General features: G+C 36.1%; 1 protein-coding gene and 1 long non-coding RNA gene across 2 annotated transcripts in view; both read right to left on the reverse strand.

The window, feature by feature from the left end:
• Nucleotides 1-4,257: 4,257 nt before the first annotated feature.
• Nucleotides 4,258-10,994, reverse strand: LOC123878951. The gene is made up of 3 exons (XR_006798914.1): nt 10,984-10,994; nt 6,839-6,841; nt 4,258-4,301 (listed from the first exon to the last, which is right to left on the reverse strand). It is a non-coding gene; the product is annotated as an uncharacterized LOC123878951 (long non-coding RNA).
• A 13,649-nt stretch (nt 10,995-24,643) lies between these two features.
• LOC123878947 overlaps nt 24,644-26,162 on the reverse strand; it is a 46,537-nt gene continuing 45,018 nt past the window's right edge. Inside the window, exon 22 of the mRNA XM_045926324.1 lies at nt 24,644-25,810. Within this exon, the coding sequence (XP_045782280.1) occupies nt 24,724-25,810 (1,087 nt within the window). The 3' untranslated portion in view covers nt 24,644-24,723. The remainder of the gene's footprint in view (nt 25,811-26,162) is intronic.

The following is a 26,162-nucleotide window of genomic DNA, read 5'->3' on the forward strand; positions in this document are numbered from 1 at the left end:
CAAAGAGTTCCCACGGGATTTTGAAAAACCTAAATCCACGCGGACGAAGTCGCGGGCGTCAGCTAGTTTCATATATAAGTAGATAGTAGAAGATACAGAATTTAAAGGAAGTTAAAGGGAGATATTAAATGTATAAATAAGTTTTATTTAAATTTCTTATTTTGGAAAATTAAGCGTTTTACCAGAACTTGTAGAGCGGAGCGCCTTGCGCGCGTTGAAGTCTAATATATTAGTCAAACTCTGTATGATTGCAATCTTTATGGTTATCAGTGGATTTTTTATAAGCAGTGTGTTTTGAACAGGGATCATACTAGGAACCGCAACGATGGATCAACGAATGAATATATGATAAACTAGAGGATGCCCGCGACTTCGTCCGCGTGGATTTAGGTTCTTAAAGATCCCGTGGGAACTGTTTGATTTTCCGGGATAAAAAATTGCCTATGTCAATTACAGGGACGTAAGCTACTTTGGTACCTTTCATACAAATCGGTCAAGCGGATGGGTTTTCGGGAATCCCGTGGGAACTCTTTAATTTTCCGGGATAAAAAATAGACTATGTCCGTCCCCGAGATATAAGCTAACCCTGTACCAAATTTAGTCAGAATTGGTTAAACTGTTGAGCCGTGAAAAGGTAGCAGACAGACAGACTTTCGCATTTATAATACATATTAGTATGGATGAATAAATGAATGAATGAAGGCCTGGTTTTTTAAATCAGGTTTTACGGCTATAGCTTTCAGTCAACCAAATGTTGGTCATGTACGGGTATGCGGACCGTCTCACCACCTCATACCCCGATGGCCATGTCAACATGTCGCGTACTATAATTAAAAATATTACAAGTGTAAATTAAAAATTTATAACACCCCCGACAAGTGAAGGTCAGTAACTAGAAAAGAGCTGATAACTTTCAAACGGCTAAACCAATTTTCTTGAATTATAGCTAAGAACACTCTCGATCAAGCCACCTTTCAAACAAAAAAAACTAAATTAAAATCGGTTCATTAGTTTAGGAGCTACGATGCCACAGACAGATACACAGATACACACGTCAAACTTATAACACCCCTCTTTTTGGGTCGGGGGTAAAAAATCGAGAGCTCAGACTTATAAGACTAGATTCTGTACTCTAATAAGACGAGGAACAAGAAAGAAAGTTGAATATCAATAAGAATTAGAACTAGCCTAAACCTAATAAGAATAATATCTCTAAGGGTATATAATAATACCTTGCCTCATCCTTGTATACGAACAAAGATGTTCGGGCGCTTTCATCAAAAACATTTTATAATTGGCCGCTCAGAAATTGACCCTTTCTTTAATTTATTAGGGTCTACGATTGGATGGGCTGACTGGTTTTAGATCTTTGCCTGTTTAAAAAAAAGTCACTAAAACGGGATTATGTTTTATAACAACGCCGCAGTAAAATAATTTTAATTTTTTCCTACGAAAAAACTACTTATGTACCTAATTGTTTTGCCTATAATATGCAGATAATGTTTTTTTTTTTTTTTTGGGTATATTCTTGGGAACATCAATAAGTAATTATTTTGCTTAATTTAGTTAGATATTGGCTTTTTTTTTTTTGGGTATATTTTGGGTATATCAATAGTTTATAAAAGACTAGCTTTATGTGCGCAACTTCTTTCGCATAGACTAAACAAATTTAAAACCAATATTTTACCACTCTAAGAGTTGAATTTACAATATTACTTTTATGTTTATATTATAATGTAAGCTTTTCATTTTATATACATAGATAGTAACTTCTACGGTTGCTCTTATAGCATAGATAATAATAAAAAAATATAAAATTCGCTTTAAATGCCTAAAAAAAATTATACTTAGAATAAAAAAAATAGTTACCTCTCTCATAATCGTCAGCCGTACACCTCAGTGGCAAATAGTCCAAAAACATAAGTAGCACTATCAACAAAAACATATGCTTCACATCACTATTGTACCTTTTGAACTGACACTTCAGAACTGTCATTTTGACGTGCAAAATCCCGCGCGAATTCAAATCACGAAAAAAAAACACGCGCGCCAAACTCAAGTCGAGTTTGACATTTTATTTTTTTAATTAGGTCCTTTTCATCGACTGATTTAAAATCGTCTATAATCTCAATTTATGTTTTTTTTTAATCACACCAAATTTAGGTGGAGTTTGACATTTTATTTTTTAAATTAGGTTCTTTTCATCGGCAGATCTATAATCGTCATTTTAATTTAATTAATTCGTTTCGTTTAGAGACGTGCGTTCGTTGTCACTGTGAAGAACCCACTAGCCGAGTGACCAACTTAACACTGTAAAATAAGAAACACACATATTACTTTGACAGTTGACTATGAAAAAGTCCTAATTAGAGCTTTCTTTTTATTGGAAAATGAACTCTATTTTGATTACAGTTAAGTTTTACTTGGCTTTTGGTTGGTGGCAGTAAGAACTCGGTCACACTTAGTGGCGAGTCGCTAAACAAGTGAACGGTGAAATGAGAAATTGTAAGAGAAGAACGTATGACAGAGAGGGATGGGTAGACATTTCTTTTTTTAATTCGATCACTTAAACTGTGGAATGCGGAGGATAGTTAAATTTTTAGCTTAAAACCCTATACTTTTTCAGTACGAGCATAGAGTTACAGTTCAATACTGTCTAATTAGACGACGAAGAAAAAATAGAAAAAAATCCTGAAGGAAAAAAATTCTTCGAGAAAAAGTTTGTTTTGAAGTATTTCTCAAATGAATAAAAAAAACTTTTTACTCTAAAACTCTGTCAATACGGTCTACGTTAAAATCTCATTAAATCCAACACAACCACCTTATCGTGGAAACAGCTGTTTAGTATATAAAATATTGAATATAAAATTAAGAACAGGCTCGGGTATATTTTTTAGATTATAGTAATTTGTCAATGAAGTATTCAAATCACTTGAGACAAACTTTCTAAAAAAAAGAAAGGAAAATTCCTGAGAAAAACGATTAATATGGGAAAATGTAGAGCATCTAACTATTTCAGCCCATTTGTAATACAATCTCTATTTTAAATTTTCCTCTCAATAACTTAAAAGTCCATTGTCAACAACTCCAATAGCAAACTCCAATGACAATTTTTTTTTTAATAACTTAACTTTGAGGTTCACGAATAAGGTATGGAATTCCGTTCCAGAGTCTGTGTTTTCTATTACGTGTAATTTGAGTCAGAGTTCACGACAGTAGGGAACCTGTAACAAAACGCCGAGGCTACGACGTCACTGGCAGGCGTCAAATGTTTACATTGCTCTACATTTGACGCTAGGTAGCCTACAAACCACATATTTTTATTATTATTTATTCACCCATAACCTAATATTTGACATATTGTCGATTCAGGATTAAACCAAGAGTTCCTTCATTCTGCTTGAGTACCTACCTTCAAGGCAAGCGTGACTTCCTACGCATCTTCTGGAAAAGCGTGTTCTAGCCTAGATTTGCTTTCTCAATCTTCATCTTCTGGAAAAGCGTGTTCTAGCCTAGATTTGCTTTCTCAATCTTCATCTTCTGGAAAAGCGTGTTCTAGCCTAGATTTGCTTTCTCAATCTTCATCTTCTGGAAAAGCGTGTTCTAGCCTATTGCTTTCCTTGAAATATAATTTTCATAAAGTGCAAGCAAAAAAAGCGAAAAAAAAACTTCAGGAAAAAAAGAAAAAGCCCGCAAAATCGCGAAAGGTTCACAGTTTCATAAGTCGCTTTATAAATAGTACTACGAACATACTTAACGGGTGGAATCATCTCACTTTTTCTAACCGAAAGATGACATAATTATTTAAAAATCTCATTACTTTGCGCCTATCTCTTTCTAATTAACAACATATTTATGAGTGTGAAAAGGATGGATGTAGTGATAAGAGGTACCGCTTTGAAGTAGGTTAAATTAACTCATGCGAAAATATGGTGGCAAGAATCAATAATGCAGAAACGGTAAATTAATTTATTATCTACATTCGATATTTGTGTAGCGTATATTTGACGGTAGAGGATCCGGGTTCGATTTCATGTTATCAACTTTTTTTTAATTTATAGCGTATAGTCTATAAATTAAAAAAAAGTTGGCTTGGCTGCAATCAGACCTTTTGGCAAGTGATGATGCAGCCTGTGGCAGTTACTCCACCGCTGACGAGGAAGCGAGTAACTATCGACTCGGTCAAGAAACGTACAATCGATGTATGATTTCGTGTCAGTAAAAGAGATAAATGTATTAATAACTATGGAGAACTCTCTCTCCACTAATTTGTCACAGCGACAAGAGCTATCAAAGAAAAACTCGCTCAGCGATACTCTTTTGGCGGTCGAAACACTCGCGCAGTTTGCGCAGGAATTAATTAATATATGACGGGCGATTATTCATCTATCGCACTTGCACACTAAACTATCCCAACTACACACTTACTTCTCGTTGCTAGCCAACTCGTTTCTAGTTTTCAGCTCAACTCGCTAATCGCTATACCGGCAAAGCCATGCCGCCAAACGATTTACGTTCCAGTACGATGCCGTATAGAAACCAAACGGGTTTAATAAAAACTGTCCAGGTTAGCCCGCTTCCATGTTGGACTGCATTATAACCAGGTGAGATTGCAGTCAAGGGTTAACTTACATCTAAATTAAAAAAAAAAACCGATTAGGTGCGAGTCAGACTCGCGCACTGAGGGTTCCGTACTCGGGTATTTTTCCAACATTTTGCACGATAAATCAAAAACTATCATACATAAAAATAAATAAAAATCTGTTGGATAGGATTGTTAGGATGTACTGACAAAACTTTTTCAAATGATACCCCACTTGGTATAGTTATCTTATTTTGAAAATCGAAACACTTTTTTTTTAAATGATGGAACCACAAATTCGCGGTTTTCAGATTTATTCCTGTACTTGTGCTATAAGACCTACCTACCTGCCAAATTTCATGATTATAGGTCAACGGGAAGTACCCTATAATTTTCTTGACATATACGACGGACAGACAGACAGACAGACAACAAAGTGATCCTATAAGGGTTCCGTTTTTCCTTTTGAGGTACGGAAACCTAAAAATGGAGGGTCTTATCAGTTATCATAATAAAAGAATGAGTAATCATTGTACACCAGACCCACCTGGCATTGTGTTCATCTTCAAATCACTGATAGCGGATGATTACATTCTTGTTAAGTAGCGTCAGCAACAAAAAAAGTTTAATTTAAAAAGTTCAGCAAATTTTTAACTGATACCTAATATAAAACATAACATGTGATCATGGAAATCTAATTAAATAAAAGGAGAAGCTGACTGACTGACTAACTGACCTATCAACGCACAGCTCAAACTACTGGACGGATTGGATTGAAATTTGATATACATACCTACAGTTAGCTATTATAACATAGACATCTGCAAAGAAAGGATTATTGAAAATTCAACCCCTAAGTGGGTTAAATAGGAGTTTAAAATCGAGGCAAGACCACGCGGATAAAGTCGGGGGAATAAGCTAGTAGATGCATAAAATAAACGTAAAAAATGGATATACTACTAATATTATAAATAAAAAATTGTGTTTGTTTCTTGGTTTGTCCTAAAATTGAGCAACTTGTCACGTCATTTTTAGGGTAAAAAAATTACACATTTAAAAAAATTAAAATGTGTTTCAATTTTCGAAGTAAGATAACTATACCAAGTGGGCTATCATATGAAAGGGCTTCTGTATATTCTAAACAGATATTTATTTATTTTTATGCATAATAATTTTTGATTTATTGTGCAAAATGTTGGAAAAATACCCGAGTACGGAACCCTCAGTGCGCGAGTCTGACTAGCACTTGGTGGGTTTTTTTGCATGGACATTATGTAGTGACCAGTAGTGACATAGTTTTTATATCCCAGAAAATTAAATAAAAAGCTAAATCCATGCAGACGAAGTCGCGGGTATTACCTAGTAATTAAACAAGTTTTAGATTTTATCGTATAAAGTATTGAAAACAAATTATTACATATTTTTAAGGACAGTAAAATTGGAAATCAATTCTCGTTAAGATTCCCAACTCCTCAATTTTGGTGTTACATAATTTAAATTCGCCAAAGAGGACGTTATTAACAGTCATTTAGAATTTAAGGCAACTTTAATGAGATACTAAATCCTTACGTACATTTCTGTAACTGTCAAAATGACGTATGGAACATTGTTGGAATAGTAGTGCAAGAGTCCACAGAAATTTGGGTACCTAGGTGTAAGTAGAATAGTTTTTTTTTTTTAATTTGAATCTGTTATTTTTAAAGAACTGCCTATTATTAAGCTCATAAATGTTAATTTAATCATATAAAAATAAAAGTATATAAGAGATACATACAAAGACTGCTAAAATCATAACCCTTCCGTTTGGCTTTGCCGCAGTCGGGTAAAAATGACTTCCTTACATTATTTGGCGGGCTCCTACTCTACATTCTGACCACTTCCTTACAATTAAGAGGGCTCTCTCCGTCACTCGTTTCATACAATCGTAGTTCCAATTTCATTTGAATGTTAAGCAACCAAAGTCCATGAAATTTTGCAGACTTATTCTAGAAACTAATATCTATGTCTGTGGTTTTCCAAATTTCTGTTAAAATATTCGGTTTCAAAGTTACGCGGTCTTAAAAATTTTCATACAAATCTTTGAGCCCCTGTAATTTTAAAACTACATATTTTAAGAAAAATCTAAAACACCACAGACACAGATATTAGTTCTAGAATATGTGTGCAAAATTTCATGGACTTTGGTTGCTTAATATTCAAATGAAATTGGAACTACGATTGTATGAAACGAGTGACGGAGAGAGTCCTGTTAAGAACATTCTTTCGGATGCAATAAATATAGGACTTTATTTAACAAATAAATAAAGTTGACATTTATTTGACAGAAAATTAAGGCTCGATTTTTTTTTTTTGCTAACGGTGAGCCAACCAAATAAACTTTCTATTGTGCCGAGGCACGTCAAAATGCTTTATCGATAATGCGTTAGTGACGCGCATTAGTCGATTATTTTCAGTCGATGTGAAATTATGATTAACGACGCTTTTGTTTTAGAGAAATGCGAATTCATTTTATAGTTAACCATTAACCATTAACTTGTTGCTTGGACTGTTTAGTTAACTAGATAGATAGATAGATAGATAGAACACTTTATTGCAAAACACATGTAAAGGAACACAACACAGAAAGAAGAAAACAGAAAAAAACAATTGTGTGCAAAGGCGGCCTTATTGCTTGGAGCAATCTCCAGAGAGTCTAGAGTTCTGCTACGACAAATAATATGTTATGTTTATATTAAACTAGCCGATGCCCGCGACTTCGCCCGCGTGGATTCAGGTTTTTCGAAATCCCGTGGGAACTCTTTGATTTTCCGGGATATAAAGTAGCCTATGTGCTAATCCAGGATATTATCTATCTCCATTCCGAATTACAGCCAAATCCGTCCAGTAATTTTTGCGTGAAGGAGTAACAAACATACACACATGCACACAAACGTTCGCCTTTATAATGTTAGTGTGACTGATATTTCATACACGCTGGACTTGCGATTGCCGAAGTTTTTGAAGCAATTTGATTTTCACCATTTTAGCGCTGATAACAGCAGTAAACGTCATACAAACAAAACTAGTGCACAATAGGTATACCTACCTAGTAGTAACTAGACAGAAATTGTTGCTTGATAAGAAAACCCTTGAATTTCATGGATTACCAATTTAATTGCTTCCCACCAACCACCCGTAGGAGAAACCCGTAGGAGAATTATCCAGCTGATGTGGCAGTGGGCAGGCCACGTCTGTCGTAGAACTGATGGCCGCTGGGGTAGACGTGTTCTGGAGTGGAGACCGCGTATCAGCAAGCGCAGTGTGGGACGACCTCCGAATCGGTGGACTGACGACCTTAAGAGGATAGCGGTAAGTGGGTGGATGAGGAAGGCGGAGGATCGTGTGTGGTGGCGTGCTCTCGGGAAGGCCTATGTCCAGCAGTGGACGCAAACAGGCTGATTGATTGATTGCTTCCCACGTTTCACACCCGTATAATAGTTTTATTCAAAGTAGCCCAAATATTTTTGTGAAATATAAAAAGCGGCCAAATGCGAGTCAGACTCGCGCACAGAGGGTTCCGTACTCGGATATTTTTTCCGACATTTTGCACTATTATGCATAAAAATAAATGAAAATCTGTTTTAGAATGTATAGGTAAAGACCTTTCATATGATACCCCACTTAGTATAGTTATCTTACTTTGAAAATTGAAACACATTTTAATTTTTTTTTTTTTAATGATGTAACCACTAATTCACGGTTTTCGGATTTATTCCTTTACTTGTACTATAAGACCTACCTACCTGCCTTTCATGATTCTAGTTCAACGGGAAGTACTCTATAGGTTTTCTTAACAGACACGACGGACAGACAGACAACAAAGTGATCCTATAAGGGTTCCGTTTTTCCTTTTGAGGTACGGAACTCTAAAAAGAGTATATAATCGCACATTACGAGGAAGTGAAATGCGGGCGAGGAAGGCAGCTGCAGGTTGCTTTCTTTTTAAATTCAAAACAGGTTCCCAAGAACGTTTACTACACTTTATTTGCCACAATTTGTGCATACACTTAATATGGCGGACTACTTTTTTTTTCTCTCTCGTCTGGCTTTTACAAAGATTAGCCAATGTCAAGTTTGTAGTTATTTGTAACAAGTTAGTTAAACTATACAAGTATGGACCCCGTCTGTGCTGGCGCTCGCCGACATACGCACGGCACCCCCTTAGAGCGCTTTCCAGTCAGTTTCAACAAAAAAAAAAACACTCCAAAAAGGCAGAACACACCCACCAGCTAACACCAACACAGACGAAGTCCCGGACTACTTTGTTTAATATTCAAGTTGGTGCAGGTATAATTAAAACGGTTTCTGGGGTTCCGTAGGTTTGAATAAAGACGGAAGCAATTAAGTTGAAATTAGATACACATGTAACTGTGATACAAATAAATAACGTACGTGTGACGTAAATAAATCAATTTTTATTCCGTTCCCGGAATAGGTACTATCCAATACACCTAGTATTTCCTTTCACCAAAGGTTGCCTAGTAGAGATTGCTCTTTGATTGTCTTTCTTTGATTAATTATCTATCTGTCAGACAGATAGATAGATAGACAGATAGATATTTGATTATCTATCTATCTATCTGTCTGTCTGTCTGTCTGTCCGTCCGTCCGTCCATCTATCTATCTATCTACCTATCTTGTAAATTGTACAGAATCTTTAAATTCTGCTTCAATAGCTCAACCGGTAAAGGAGTGGACTGAAAACCGAAAGGTCGACGGTTCAGACCCCGCCCGTTGCACTATTGTCGTACCTACTCCTAGCACAAGCCTGACGCTTAGTTGAAGAGGAAAGGGGAATATTAGTCATTTAACATGGCTAATATTCTTTTTTTTTATAAAAAAACTTTAAATGATTAGAAAATCAGTCATAATGTTTGTGTTTGTAGTTTAATTTTGTTATTCGTCTTCCCTGTCTAGAACTGTCGATAAATATCTTTAAATATAATATCACTATCGAAACCTCTGTCGATAGTGTCCCATCACTACAACCTATCGTAACCTTCAAGCGAAAGTCTTTTCCTTTAGGTAAGCATCAGTATACTTAACAACTTGTAATAGACACGAGGGAATCTAAATATATAACAAGTGTATATTAAAAATTTATAGAAAGTTACAGTAACTAGAAAAGACCTGATAACTTTCAAACGGCTGAACCGATTTTCTTGGATTATAGCTAAGAACACTCTCGATCAAGCCACCTTTAAAAAAAAAACTAAATTAAAATCGGTTCATTAGTTTAGGAGCTACGATGCCACAGATAGATATACAGATACACACGTCAAACTTTTAACACCCCTCTTTTTGGGTCGGAGGTTAAAAAGAAAATGAAGGAAAAACTGATTGAACTGATCTATCAATGCACAGCTCAAATAAGACGGATCGGGCTGAAATTCGGCATTTAGATACCTATTATGACGTATTCATGCGGGGCTGCAATTGCTTGTATAGTATAGTATGGCATATTATTGTAAATTGAACACTTGAAAAGAGCAACCGCCGAGTTTCTTGCTGGTTCTTCTCGGTAGGAACGGCATTCCAAACCAGTGATAGATTATTTTTAACCCCCGACCCAAAAAGAGGGGTGTTATAAGTTTGACGTGCGTCTCTGTGTATCTGTCTGTGGCATCATAGCTCCTAAACGAATGAACCGATTTTAATTTAGTTTTTTAGTTTGAAAGGTGGCTTGATCGAGAGTGCTCTTAGCTATAATCCAACAAAATCGGTTCAGCCGTTTGAAATTTATCAGCTCTTTTCTAGTTGCTGTAACCTTCACTTGTCGGGGGTGTTATAAATTAATTTACACTTGTTGGGATTCAAAAGCACTTGTAAAAGTTTATTTGAATAGAAATCTAGTCTATTCTAATCTATTCGTGCGCTGGCGCGCCATCCAGCAACTGTCTGTGACTCGTTTGATACCTACCGTCTGTCCACCTAGTGGGCATAACCCCTGTATAACATATAAGAGAAATCATGAAGTATCACGACCTCCTATTAGTGATTAGGTATTCGAGGCACGTACTGCCGTAGGTTACGTTACGGATATAACGCAAATGTTTGGATGCGAATCAGAACTACAGGTAGGTACACCGTTTCTTTGAGATAGTTTAGTGTGCCTTTCCACCAGAGATGTGCTATGCAGCTATGCTACGAAGATGTGAAATCTACGCTACGAAAATATGTGACCGTTTCCACCAATACTAAGCTATGTAGCTGTGCGAGGAGGATGCGCCGCCGCAAAGTAGCTGCGCGAGGAAGATGCGCAGCTCGAGCTATGCGATGTATCGATAGTAGGGAAGCGGTGAGAGCGACGCGGTGAGGAGAGAGGCGCTCACGCGTCCTGCCGTGCCTGCACATAGCTACACCACTCGCGACGGCCCATAGCTGGCATCCATAGCACGCATCCTTCCATATAAAAAACATATCTTAGTTGAATCCGTTTCTACGCTTGGGTGTAGTACCCTAAAACATGGTTAGCGATTTCTTTTCATGGGATATTGTTAGCCTTGGCTCATTGACCTGGCAGGGAGGAGGTGTGCGCGTCCCTCTGAGTGTTCCGGGATAAAACGTTGCTTTTGACAAGGGACGCAAGGTACCTCTGTATAAATTGGTTAAGGTGGAAGCGACGAGCCTGCCCGCGAAATTCAAATTTAATTTAGTTTTTCGCAATTTGTAAACTAATACGACAACGTAGGCTTATGGTATTTAAATTGCGGCAATGGCAGTATCATCCTCACATGTTTATATAAAAGTCTTTGCTTGAAAGGGTCCAGTTTAAGAAATTAGCTCTAGTATCGACTAATTTGTGAGTTATACTCGATACTAGAGCTAATTTCTTAAACTGGACCCTTGAGGGATGATGAGTGAGGATGATACTGCCATTGCCGCAATTAAAATTCCATAAGCCTACGTTGTCGTATTAGTTTACAAATTGCGAAAAACCAAATTAAATTTGAATTTCGCGGGCAGGCCTCACACATGGCCGACCAAAAGGCTGCCAAAGGGCTTGGAAAACTCCTAAATACCACATTTGAAAGTACCCAACCAGTATGCGAATACGGGACGGGTCACGGGTTCAATTCTCGCTTGCGATTTTCTCTAAGTTTCTCGTTGGCATGTAGTGTGACTAGAATTAAATATATTGCTATAAACCTACTTTAGTTGTACGAAATACTTATTTTGTTAAGACTGTAGAGACTGACTCTTCACGTAAAGTACTAGTTTGCTAAGGAGATTACATCTATACTAATAAATAAAATTGGAGTGTCTGTCTGTAATTTCGAAATAACTACCGCATATTAAGGTCATATGGTTATTTGAACGATACTATAAATGAATCACACGTTTTTAAAATTTTTGTCTGTCTGTCTGTCTGTCTGTCTGTCTGTTTGAAAAGGCTAATCTTGGGAACGGCTGAACCGATTTTGACGGGATTTTCACAGACAGGTAGAGAATTGACCAGGGAGTAAAATAGGCTACTTTTTTAACCGACTTTCAAAAAGGGAGTTGTGTTTTTCTACCTATGTATACCGAAATCTCCGAGATTTCTGAACCGATTTGCGTCATTTCTTTTTTAATCGATAGAGGAACTTTGTGACATTGTTTCATAAAAAATTTGGAGTCCAACTCCTCAATCCTGATGCTGCAGGGGATCTGACCAATCCACGCGGGCGAAGCTGCGGGCATCAGCTAGTTGTCAATATAATATTATATACTACTAATATTATAATTATTTTATCAATAAATTTTTGACATTATTTCATTAATTTTTATGTGACGATAAATTAATTGATACTGAGAAATGGGAATTGATATAAGTTCTGATATTGATTATGATGAATTTATGAACAAAATGAATAAATAAATTATTGTAACACAACATAGCTATAAATGTATTAGGAAACGTATTAGATAATAAAGGCTTTTTTACTTTTACTTTTTACTTTTACTTCACACTAATATTATAAAGGCGAAAGTTTGTATGTGTCTGTGTGTGTGTGTGTGTGTGTGTGTGTGTATGTTTGTTACTCCTTCACGCAAAAACTACTGGACGGATTTGGCTGAAATTCGGAATGGAGATAGATTATACCCTGGATTAGCACATAGGCTACTTTTTATGCCGCAATGTCAATGAGTTCCCACGGGATTTTAATAACCTATATCCACGCGGATGAAGTCTAGTCCATACTAATATTATAAATGCGAAAGTGTGTCTGTCTGTCTGTCTGCTACCTTTTCAAAGCCCAACAATTTAACCGAATCTGACGAAATTTGGTGCAGGGTTAGCTTTTATCCCGGGGACGGACATAGGCTACTTTTTATCCCGGAAAAACAAAGAGTTCCCACGGGATTCCTAAAAACCCATCCGCTTAACTGCTTTGTATGAAATTTGGTACCGAGGTAGCTTGCGTCCCTGTAATAACATAGGCATTTTATCCCGGAAAATCAAACAGTTCCCACGGGATCTTTAAAAACCTAAATCCACGCGGACGAAGTCGCGGGCATCCTCTAGTTCTATAATAAACTAAATAATATTATGTCTTCAAACCGCATGCATAGATTATGTCACAGCATAATAACATTCTATAAGGCATTGTGTAATGTACTGCAGTGGAATAACATGAAAATAGGAAACAAAAACATCACAAAATCGAATACCTGATTGATACGACAATAGCCGTAAAGTAGGGTAACCAACGTTTTAATTTTCTTTAGAATAGTCCCAATATTATATCTTACTAGCGTATACCCACGTTGTCTGCTATTTTACCCACTTAGGGGTTGAATTTTCAAAAATCCTTAGCAAATGCCTGCGACTTAGTCCGCGTGGATTCAGGTTTTAAGAAATCCCGCGGAAATTCTTTGATTTTCCTGGATAAAAAGTAGCTTGTGTCACTCTCCAGGGGGTTACCTATAAAAAAAAACACGTCGTTCCGTTGCTCTATCGCTACGTGATTGAAGGACCAACCAACAAACAAACACACTTTCGCATTTATAATATGGGCAATGAAATGAGTAGTGACTAGGGATTTTGTTAAAAATTAGTATCGAGATAGCTTGCATCCCGAGAAAGGACATAGCCGACTGAGAAATTACATCGAAAATTCTGTCTTATTCTTTTGAAGTATACAAGAGTTTTATAACACCCCCGGCAAGTGAAGGTTACAGTAACTAGAAAAGAGCTAATAACTTTCAAACGGCTGAACCGATTTTCTTGGATTATAGCTAAGAACACTCTCGATCAAGCCACCTTTCCAACAAAAAAACGAAATTAAAATCGGTTCATTAGTTTAGGAGCTACGATGCCACAGAAAGATACACAGGTACACACGTCAAACTTAGAACACCCCTCTTTTTGGGTCGGGGGTTAAAAATAACCACATTAGTATGTACATTGGACCCGTACGAAGCCGGGACGGATCGCTAGTAATATAATGTCTGTTAAACTATCCAGTTTCGTGTCCCGTTTCAAAAATCCTTAACATGCCGACCCTACCAAAACGAATTGATATCGGATAATTTAAACTTAATACCGTCCGCAAAAACGCGTATCGAATCCGCCGCGAAAAGCGAAAGTCCACTTTCTCCGCAAATCCATCGGTAAAAGTGTTATTTGTACAATCTGCTGATATTACAACAGACTTTCGGGTTCAATGAACTTTGCACTTTTTTGGTTGACTACTTTAACGCGAAATATTTTTTCGTTGACAATATTAACGTACTCGTTTCATGCAATCGTAGTTCCAATTTCATTTGAAAATTAAGCAACCAAAGTCCATGAAATTTTGCAGACATATTCTAGAAACTAATATCTGTGTCTGTGGTTTTCCAGATTTCTGTTAAAATATTCGGTTTCAAAGTTACGCGGTCTTAAAAAATTTCATACAAATCTTTGAGCCGCTGTCATTTTAAAACTACATATTTTTAGAAAAATCTAAAACACCACAGACACAGATATTAGTTTCTAGAATATGTCTGCAAAATTTCATCAAATGAAATTGGAACTACGATTGTATGAAACGAGTGACGGAGAGAGCCCTGTTAAGGTAACGCGTTGGTACTCGTAAGTTATCTATACTAATCTATACTTTAATTAATAAATAAAATTGGAGTGTCTGTCTGTAATTTCGAAATAACTACCGCATATTAAGTTCAAATAACGAACGATACTATAACTGAATCACACGTTTTTAAAATTTTTGTCTGTCTGTCTGTCTGTTTGAAAAGGCTAATCTTCGGAACGGCTGAACGGATTTTGACGGGATTTTCACAGACAAGTAGAGAATTGACCAGGGAGTAACATAGGCTACTTTTTTAACCGACTTTCAAAAAGGGAGTTGTGTTTTTCTACCTATGTGTTTACATCCGAAATCTCCGAGATTTCTGAACCGATTTGCGTCATTTCTTTTTTAATCGATAGAGGAACTTTGCGACATTGTTTCATAAAAAAATTGGATTCCAACTCCTCAATCCTGATGCTGCAGGGGATCTGACCAATCCACGCGGGCGAAGCTGCGGGTATCAGCTAGTAATAAAATACAATCGAAAGTGCTATAAAGCAGTGCGCGAGACTTTCCTTTAATTCCCTTGACAGTGCTAAGTGTGATGTAAGCGGTCTAGACGCAACCTAACTTCCTGTTTTCACTTGATTAACTGCATTGGATCACGGTTTTCGTGCAAGCAACCCGTTCCTAATTGATTGAGTTACCAGTTATCTAATATTATAAAGGCGAGAGATTGTATGTGTGTGTGTGTGTGTGTTACTCCTTCACGCACAAACTACTGGACGGATTTGGCTGAAATTCGGAGTAGAGATAGATAATATCCTGGATTAGCACATAGGCTACTTTTTATCCCGGAAAACCAAAGAGATCCACGCGGACGAAGTCGCGGGCGTCAGCTAGTCACACTATAATATTATAAAGGCGAAAGTTTGTATGTGTGTGTGTGTGTGAGTGTGTGTGTGTGTGTGTGTGTATGTTTGTTACTCCTTCACGCAAAAACTACTGGACGGATTGGGTTGAAATTTAGAATGGTGATAGATTATACTCTGGATTAGCACATAGGCTACTTTTTATCCCGGAAAACCAAAGAGTTCCCACGGGATTTCGAAAAACCCAAATCCACGCGGACGAAGTCGCGGGCGTTAGCTAGTAAAATAATAAATGTACGTGTGAACGTTGGATGACGTGTTTATTTTACCTAGCGACAAATGTCATAATTAATCAATATCAAGGTTTAGAATAGAATAGAATAGAATATTTTGAAAATAGAAGAGACTACTACATTTTTGGGGATAACCTTAGATGCGAAGCTGCAATGGGGCACCCATATATCAACTCTTGCTGGCAAACTAAGCTCTGCTGCTTACGCGGTTAGAAAGATTCGACAATTAACTGACGTGGAGACCGCAAAGATAGTATATTTTGCTTATTTTCATAGTATTATGTCTTATGGAATCTTAATATGGGGTAGAGCGGCAGATATTGGGAGAATTTTTGTATTACAAAAAAGGGCAATACGCGCAATTTATAACTTAAAACCACGCGATTCACTTCGAGAAAAATTTAAGGAAACAGGTATCCTTACCGTAGCCTCTCAATATATTTACAACAACATAATTTTTGTAAGACAAAATATTCTTAGTTACAAGAAGGTTGGCGATCTACACAACAGGCTGACTAGACACCGTAACAGGCTTGCGACTCCTACACTCCGTCTCAGGAAGGTCCAAAAGTCATTTGTGGGAATGGGTATAATCTTCTATAACAAAATTCCTCAGTCAATTTTGGACTTGCCTTTACACAGGTTCAAAAAATCTATTAAAAATATGCTCTTGAGAAAAGCATATTATACTATCGAAGATTATGTAAATGATAAAAAAGCGTGGATTTGAACTTCGATTCGCTCCAGCAATGCGCAGGACTTCAATTGCTTTTATACATGGCATAATATTGTATATCAAATCTTTGAAAAGAGCAACCGCCGAGTTTCTTGCTGGTTCTTCTCGGTAGGAAAGGCATTCCGAACCAGTGGTAGATGCTTTTGACGATTCGAAAGAACTTGTAAAAGTCTAATTGAATAAAAACATTTTGAATTTGAATTTGAATTTGAATAGAATAGAATAGAATAGAATAGAATAGAATAGAATAGAATAGAATAGAATAGAATAGAATAGAATAGAATAGAATAGAATAGAATAGAATAGAATAGAATAGAATAGAATAGAATAGAATAGAATAGAATAGAATAGAATAGAATAGAATAGAATAGAATAGAATAGAATAGAATAGAATAGAATAGAATAGAATAGAATAGAATAGAATAGAATAGAATAGAATAGAATAGAATAGAATAGAATAGAATAGAATAGAATAGAATAGAATAGAATAGAATAGAATAGAATAGAATAGAATAGAATAGAATAGAATAGAATAGAATAGAATAGAATAGAATAGAATAGAATAGAATAGAATAGAATAGAATAGAATAGAATAGAATAGAATAGAATAGAATAGAATAGAATAGAATAGAATAGAATAGAATAGAATAGAATAGAATAGAATAGAATAGAATAGAATAGAATAGAATAGAATAGAAATTATTTGTTTGCATAATATGTGTTACAAAAGATCACATTAATATTATAAAGGCGAAAGTTTGTATGTGTGTGTGTATGTTTGTTACTCCTTCACGCAAAAACCACTGGACGGATTTGGCTGAAATTTAGATGTTGGATTTGGATAGATAATATCCTGGATTAGCACATAGGCTACTTTTTATCCCGGAAAATCGAAGAGATCCCACGGGGTTTCGAAAAACTTAAATCCACGCGGGCGAAGTCGCGGGCATCGGCTCGTTACATATATGATTACAAAAAATTACTATATAGGTATATGTAGGTGATGCTCGGGATTTCGTTCTCTACTATTATACTATACTCTAAAATTTAGTTGCTATCAGAATCAGCATTATGGTGACAGATACTAGTATTTTAGGTTTATAGCCTATCACTAGCTGATGCCCGCGACTTCGTTCGCGTGGATGTAGGTTTTTTAAAATTCCCGTGGGAACTCTTTGATTTTCCGGGATAAAAAGTAGCCTATGTGCTAATCCAGGGTATAATCTATCTCCATTCTTTTCAGCCCAATCCGTCCAGTAGTTTTTGCGTGAAGGAGTAACAAACACACACACACACATACAAACTTTCTCCTTTATAAAATTTGTGTGATTTCGTTTTCGGTCCGTCTGTCTGTCTGTCTGTTCGTATGTCGTGTCCGTCAGGGAATGAAGCTTGTGTCCAAGCCACGCCATCCAAAGGACAATTTATAATTTTGGAAATAAATTATTATTATTAGTGTAGATGTAGATTTAAATATCTGCCCCATCGTTCTGTTCACGTTTAAGAGGGGTCTCTCCGTCACTCGCTTCATATAATCGTAGTGTTCCAATTTCATTTGAATATTAAGCAACCAAAGTCCATGAAATTTTGCAGACATATTCTAGAAACTAATATCTATGTCTGTGGTTTTCCAGATTTCTGTTAAAATATTCGGTTTCAAAGTTACGCGGAATTAATAATTATTTACATACAAATCTTTGAGCCCCTGTAATTTTAAAACCACATATTTTTAGAAAAATCTAAAACACCACAGACAGATATTAGTTTCTAGAATATGTCTGCAAAATTTCATGGACTTTGGTTGCTTAATATTCAAATGAAATTGGAACTACGATTGTATGAAGCGAGTGACGGAGAGAGCCCTGTTAAGTTTTACTTCAACCAGGCTAATGTTTTTTTACGAATGACACTTTCCCATGAATGTGCCGACCTTCGACAGTTAAGTAACCCAAGCTCAGAGTTTTCTCATTCACTAGTGGTCGACTATGTAGGGCTCGTAACTAAATACGGTGAAAGCAACGCCGCGGGAGAGCACGAGTGAAACTGGCCCTAGAGACCTTAGCCTTCGCTTTCGTTTGTGCGACATTTGATATCGACGGCTTAGAGTGAAAACCTCGTAAGTGTAAAAGAAGTAACTTTTCAGGAGGAAGAAAAAACTGCGTGCTGTAACTAACAGAAGCGAGTATTTACGAGTTTCTCATTTAATGTCATAGATGGCGTTACGAGTATCGAATGAACAAATTAGTCAGATCAGGATGTGCGTTGCGAGGTTTTCTTCCTAGAAACGCAATAAAATAAATTTGAGCAAAAATGCATTCCCGAGGTTTTCACTCTAAGACGACGATATGATACCTATCTGTGTTTGTAAAAAGACTTTATTGATTCACTGACACTAATGGGGACATAGGTAACAAGTGTAAATTAAAAATTTATATCACCCCCGACAAGTGAAGGTTACAGTAACTAGAAAAGAGCTGATAACTTTCAAACGGCTGAACCGATTTTCTTGGATTATAGCTAAGAACACTCTCGATCAAGCCACCTTCCAAACAAAAAAAAACTAAAATCTAAAAAAGAAAAAAATTAAAAAAGAAATGGGTTCATTAGTTTAGGAGTTACGATGCCACAGACAGATACACAGATACACTAGGCATAGATATTAGTTTCTAGAATATGTCTGCAAAATTTCATGGACTTTGGTTGCTTAATATTCAAATGAAATTGGAACTACGTTTGTATGGAGCGACTGACGGAGAGACCCCCCTTAGCAGCAATAGAAATACACATTCTATTACGGTTCATGAGATACAGCCCGCTTACAGACGGACGGACAGACGGATGGACAGCGAAGGTTTAGTAATAGGCTCCCGTTGCCACCCATCGAGTACAACTCTACAGGGTGTTTGGTAATTAGTATATACAGACGACACGTACCCATGCTACTTTGATCTGATAAATACAATGCTGAAGTATATTGAGGAAATAAAATTATAAAAATTTCCATACAAAATTTTAATTTTTTTTTTATGCCCAAGTTTTCATGGCCCTAATGTGCCCTAACTCACTGAGAACGTTGGCCTTGGCCTATCTAAAGATGGCCAACGATCTCAGTGAGTTAGGGCACGTTAGGGCCATGAAATCTTGAGCATAAAAAAAAATTTGTATGGAATTTTTTATAATTTTATTTCATCATTTTACTTCAGCATTGTATTTATCAGACCAAAAGTAGCATGGGTACGTGTCGTCTGTATATACTAATTACCAAACACCCTGTATAAAGAACATACAAAAAATGTCCTTGAGTCATGTTTCTGCAGCTTTCTACGAGTAAGTAGTGTACTTTCTCAGGAGAAATGCAGTGTTTGCTGCATAATGCAAATCTACGGGGAGTCGCGAACTCACGCTCCGCTCTAGGGTTGGCAACGATCCATTTTTTGACGTGACAACGTCTTATAATTCGATAGAGCCGGCTGCACGCACGAAAAAACATGACTCATGCGGCGTTACCTCGCTCTGAGGCGTTCCATGTAAGGCTTGAAGTGCAAACGAGAGCGCGGAACGAGCGACAAAGAAGCACAATCGGCCTTTGTTGTCACGTTCAACTATCGTCAGTAAACCGACTTTACAGACAACCAATTTTTTTAAAGAATATTAGCCACGCTAATCATGACTAATACTCCCCTTTCCCCTCCAATTAAGCGTAAAGCTTGTGCCAGGAGTGGCTACGACAATAGTGCAACGGGTGGGATTTGAACCGCCGACCTTTCGGAATTCAGTCCGCTCCTCAACCGTTGAGCTATCGAGGTTCAAATTAATTATTTCATTACTTTTCACTACTCGTTTTAACGCGAAATTGCGTTTGTTTGATGGTTTGTCTTTCAATCACGCCGTAGCGGAGTAAACTTCGATAGCTCAACGGCTGAGGAGCGGATTGAATTCCGAAAGGTCGGCGGTTCAAACCCCACCCGTTGCACTATTGTCGTACCCACTCCTGGCACAAGTTTTACGCTTAATTGGAGGGGAAAGGGGAGTATTACTCATTATTAGCATGGCTAGTAATCTTTTTTTTTAAAGAAAAAAAGAAAACAAACGGATTGTCGTGATTCTCATATTATTACTTTCATGTTAGACTGCATTGTCACTTACCACCCGATAATAACACCCGAAAAGTTAGTGCGCCTGGGGTTGAACCCCCGGTCTCCGATTAGGAGATGGACGTGTTAACCACTAGGCTATCCAAGCTTACGAGCAAACGAGCAGGCGAGTCACCTGATGTTACGTGATCACCGCCGCCTATGAACACTTGCAGTACCAGAGGAACCGGCAATGCGGAATGAAGTTTTTGTTTATCCCAAAATCACCCAATTCGCCTTAAGAGGGGTCTCTCCGCACTCGCTCCATACAAACGTAGTTCGTCTCTCATTGGAATACTAACCAATCATACTCAATAGCATTTTGTAGAAAAATCATTTGAATATTAAACAACCAAAGTCCATGAAATTTTGCAGACATATTCTAGAAACTAATATCTATGTCTGTGGTTTTCCAGATTTCCGTTAAAATATTCGGTTTCAAAGTTACGCGGTCTTAAAAATTCACATGCAAATCTTTGAGCCCCTGTAACTTTAAAACTGCATATTTTTAGAAAAATCTAAAACACCACAGGCACAGATATTAGTTTCTAGAATATGTCTGCAAAATTTCATGTACATTGGTTGCTTAATATTCAAATGGAATTGGGACTACGATTGTATAGAGTACTAGCCGATGCCCGCGACTTCACCCGCGTGGATTTAGGTTTTTCGATATCCCGCGGGAACTCTTTGATTTTCCGGGATAAAAAGTAGCCTATGTGCTAATCCAGGATATTATCTATCTCCATTCCAAATTTCAGCCAAATCCGTCGAGTAGTTTTTGCGTGAAGGAGTAACAAACATACAAACACACACATATACACACATACACACAAACTTTTGCCTTTATAATATTAGTGTGAAGTGACGGAGAGAGCCTCGTTAAGAAAGTTTTCACTTAAAAAATGTAACAGTCGACAACCCTACTGTCAACAAGTTGAGTCATAGCAGTTTACTTTCCTCGTTTACCTCCACTGTAACCGTTTAGTACGGCTCACTATAAACGCTTTAACATAATCACGATAAGAGTGGAGTACCTACTTTACTAATACTCACTTTCTTACATCATTGTTATAAATAGGACTAATAAAACCCGGCAAGTGCGAGTCAGACTCGCAAACGAAGGTTCCGTACCACTGTACAAGATATAACCAAAATCACCACCAAAATCGGTTAAACAGACGGACCGTGAAAGATAACAGACAAACAAATTGTCACGTAATTTTTTTTTTTTTTTGAAAAGAATATTAGCCATGTTAAACAAGACTAATATTCTCCTTTCCCCTCCAATTAAGCGTAAAGCTCGTGCCAGGAGTACGACAATAGTGTAACGGGTGGGGTTTGAACCGGCGACGTTTTGGAATTTAGTCCGCTCCTCAACCGTTGAGCTATTGAGGCTTTAATATAATTCAGGGTAGAGAATAATAAATAAAAAACAAAATCATGCTACAAAATTTATTACCAATTTATGTTTACTATTAAATAAATGAAAAGATCACAATTATATCTTTATGGTAACTCACTGGTAACTAAAATAGTTTATGAAAATTATGGTTATATTATTTTATTTCAATTTGATACTTCATTATCGAATCCTTAATGGTAAATCTAAATTAAGTGTACATGAGTTATAGACTACAGGCCCATACTCAAAAATGGATGGGTCATATGAACCACCAGGTGACGTATACAGGACGATATAAGAGCATAAAATAATAAGATTCAGCACTATGCCGTCACTTGTAAGCTGTCCAACAGAGTGCTGGTGAGAATTGAAAAGTGCAGGTAGAGTGAGTACATTTTGGTCATATATTTTTGTACGGCATTTTTACCATCGATAGATCCATGAAAAATAATAAGAAAGCGCGCAGTGCCGTAAAAAAATGGTGCGCCACAAAGTCAGTAAATTTTTTGATTTTCTGACAATTTCCAGGATAAATTTGGTCATTTAATTCTGTACGGCATTAGTTTCATACTGTTTCAATACAGCCTCTAATCCATTATTCCGCAACGCCGTACAAAAATCATGCGACAAGGGGAAAAAATTGAGGGTAGCAACCCCCTCTCTTTCCGTGGTCCGGGGGGTGATTTGAAACAACATAAAATTAATTTATTTTGAAAGTGTTTTATGCATAGATAATATTTTTTTACATGCCGTACATTTTCGTAGGTCCAAAGGTTTGTAGGGGATGTGGATATTATATACACACCCGTTCACTTCAGTTAGACGGCATAGTGATTTTATCATATTATCAATTGTTCTCTTCAAAAATATGTTAATGCCGTACAGTATCAGATGGCCATAAAGTACTACACCTTTAAAATGGTAGCGTCATTTTCATCAGCCTAAAAGATATGGTCTGCATTAAAATGTACGGCATAATTTTTTCCTAATTTATTTATCTTAATACTATTTAAAACAAGGGAAAAGCGTAGATAATTGCTATATTTTATTAATCTATGAATATTTAAACTTTTGCAATAATTTGAAAAATTTCAGTTTTTGTATTTCTCTATAATTTTTTTTAGAACAGTTTCTTTTGAACGGCAATACTATATAACAATAGTATTTTACACTATCATGTTAAAAAAAATGTTGCCGTACAGAGTCAAATGATTTTACAGCTTTAAAAATCAAGTATACCATGAAATTAAGATAATTATTGATACACATTCAAATGAACACTAATTTTTTGACGGCATTATTTTTAATAGTACTTTTGAGTGCTAGATAATGTTTTGGAACCAAAGCCGTACTTTTTCAAATCACCCCCCGGACCACGGAAAGAGAGGGGGTTGCTACCCTCAATTTTTTCCCCTTGTCGTATGATTTTTGTACGGCGTTGCGGAATAATGGATTAGAGGCTGTATTGAAACAGTATGAAACTAATGCCGTACAGAATCAAATGACCAAATTTATCCTGGAAATTATCAGAAAATCAAAAAATTTACTGACTTTGTGGCGCACCATTTTTTTACGGCACTGCGCGCTTTCTTATTATTTTTCATGGATCTATCGATGGTAAAAATGCCGTACAAAAATATATGACCAAAATGTACTCACTCTACCTGCACTTTTCAATTCTCACCAGCACTCTGTTGGACAGCTTACAAGTGACGGCATAGTGCTGAATCTTATTATTTTATGCTCTTATATCGTCCTGTATACGTCACCTGGTGGTTCATATGACCCATCCATTTTTGAACATGGGCCTGTAGTCTATTATATAAATGTATAAATTTAAGTACCTTTATTATTAAGTATTTTCATTTCAAACAAGAAATGTTGTAGAAAAATAACATTTTTTAAACAATTATAAGATTTGAATTTGAAATACAAAGCTTTATATTTTTAAATCAATTTTCGTTCCATTCATTATTTCATTAATATTATGGTAAAATATTTGTATTCAATAAATACATAGGTACACATACACCAAAATTATTCTTAAATATGAAATATACTAAGTTATTGTATCGTCAAATCAACCCAAAAAAAACTGTTTTAGGTCAATCTGACAATAATATCTAGAACCAAAACTAAAAATAATATTATACATATTAGGCTTATCACAATATCCTAAAAATGTTTTAAGCTGGTATAAAAATATAACTTACCTACGTATTATTTTATTGATATTCCATTCAATTAACTACCTAATTTCAGTTAATTAAAATATAATTATAAATCAGTATCCATAAAATAACGAATTATTTATTTACTGAATGAATCAGAATAAATGAAAAAAAATTACTTTAATTAATTGTTACAATCACATGATTCAATAAATAAACTAAGCAAAAGAAATCAATAAAAAAAGTCTTATTGAAAAAGTGGCAGTGAAACTTCACCTTTAACTAAAGACTTAAAAAATATGTAAAAAAATCTTATTTTTGGATCTTAGGCTATTTTATTTTATAAAATTTTTTTATTGGATATTTTTTTATTAAAAAAGTCAAATATTACATTTTACTAAAACAAAAAATATATAAAAATGCCACATAACATGTTAATGTTAAAAATAATTTATTTCAGCTTTTATTTTAACTATTGAGATAACATAATTCATTTAACTTCTAATAGCTTCGGTTGCATTTTTATTCTTCTCTCTTTCCAACAATCTCTTTCTCAGTTCCTCTGGATTATATCTCTTTTTATAAACCCTTCGTACACGCCTTACTGGATTGGTGTTCCGAGTTCTAATATTATTTTTCTTTTTAATACCCACTGTAGGTATTACAGAAGGCGCACGATGCTCTTCAAGGCGTAGGTTTTTTGCTCGTCGAGTTGAATTTGCGTATAACTCTCTCTGATCTCTTATCGTTGCATCATAAAATACCTTCCCATTAACAACGGCTTTCCTTACATTGTCGGTGGTACTCAAAACCCTGGGAGGCCTCACAAACGAAGCTGTTTCACTTACTTCTAAACTCTTATCATTCAAAAACTTACTTTTCTCTATATCTTCTTTGGAAACTTTTTGGATAACACCGCGTCGTTCTGAAGTTGGGAATTTGTTACCAAAATTAAAATCTACAAAATCTTTATCTAGAGAAATGCTTTTGGATTCTAAATCTTTTTGTGATCGTTTGCGTATTACAAGTTTTCCAGCGCGTCTTGAAGCTAAAAGTCTGCCTATTGCCTCGATCTGTCTCTCTTCAGCTTCCAAAGTTTTGAAATCAGATATTTTATCATCTTTAACATCTTCTATGTCGTAGACTTCGATTGATTTCGTGAAATCATGTAACTTTCCATCTATTCCGCTAATTATATCGTCCTCTTCTACATTAGCAATGACAGGTTTACTCGGCGTTTCCGTATCATTCACTTTTAATATCTCTTTCTCTGTTACATTTTCTGTAACAGTTTCATTGATCTCTGGTTTCAAAGTTGTAGTTGTTTGATTAATTATTTTAAGTTCATAAACGTCTTTTTCGTCACCAGTAATATTTATTCTTTTTTCTGCTCTGGGGCTATTTTCTAGAGATCTGCTTTCTAAATCGTTTCCTATAGGTTTGTCTAAGTTAACGCGTTTAGTATCAGGTTGGTTGTTTGGTGGTCTTGTGTTGTATCTTTCAGTTGTTGTAGTGTCGTTATACCTGAAGTACGTCATGTTTGGTGGAGATTCTTTGTGTAGGTACGCTACGGGCCAGTACCTAAAAATTACAAAGATTAAATTAAAAAAAACCGGCCAAGTGCGAGTCAGACTCGCGCACTGAGGGTTCCGTACTCGGGTTTTTTTTCCAACATTTTGCACGATAAATCAAAAACTATTAAAAATCTGTTTTAGAATGAACAGGTAAAGCCCTTTCATATGATACCCCACTTGGTATAGTTATCTTACTATGAAAATTCAAACACGTTTTAATTTTTTTTATTGATGTAACTAAAAGTTCGCGGTTTTCAGATTTATTTCTTTACTTGTGCTATAAGACCTACCTACCTGCCAAATTACATGATTCTAGGTCAACGGGAAGTACCCTATAGGTTTCTTGACAGACACGACGG

This window comes from Maniola jurtina, chromosome 27, assembly GCF_905333055.1.
Source record: "Maniola jurtina chromosome 27, ilManJurt1.1, whole genome shotgun sequence".
NCBI lineage: Eukaryota > Metazoa > Arthropoda > Insecta > Lepidoptera > Nymphalidae > Maniola > Maniola jurtina.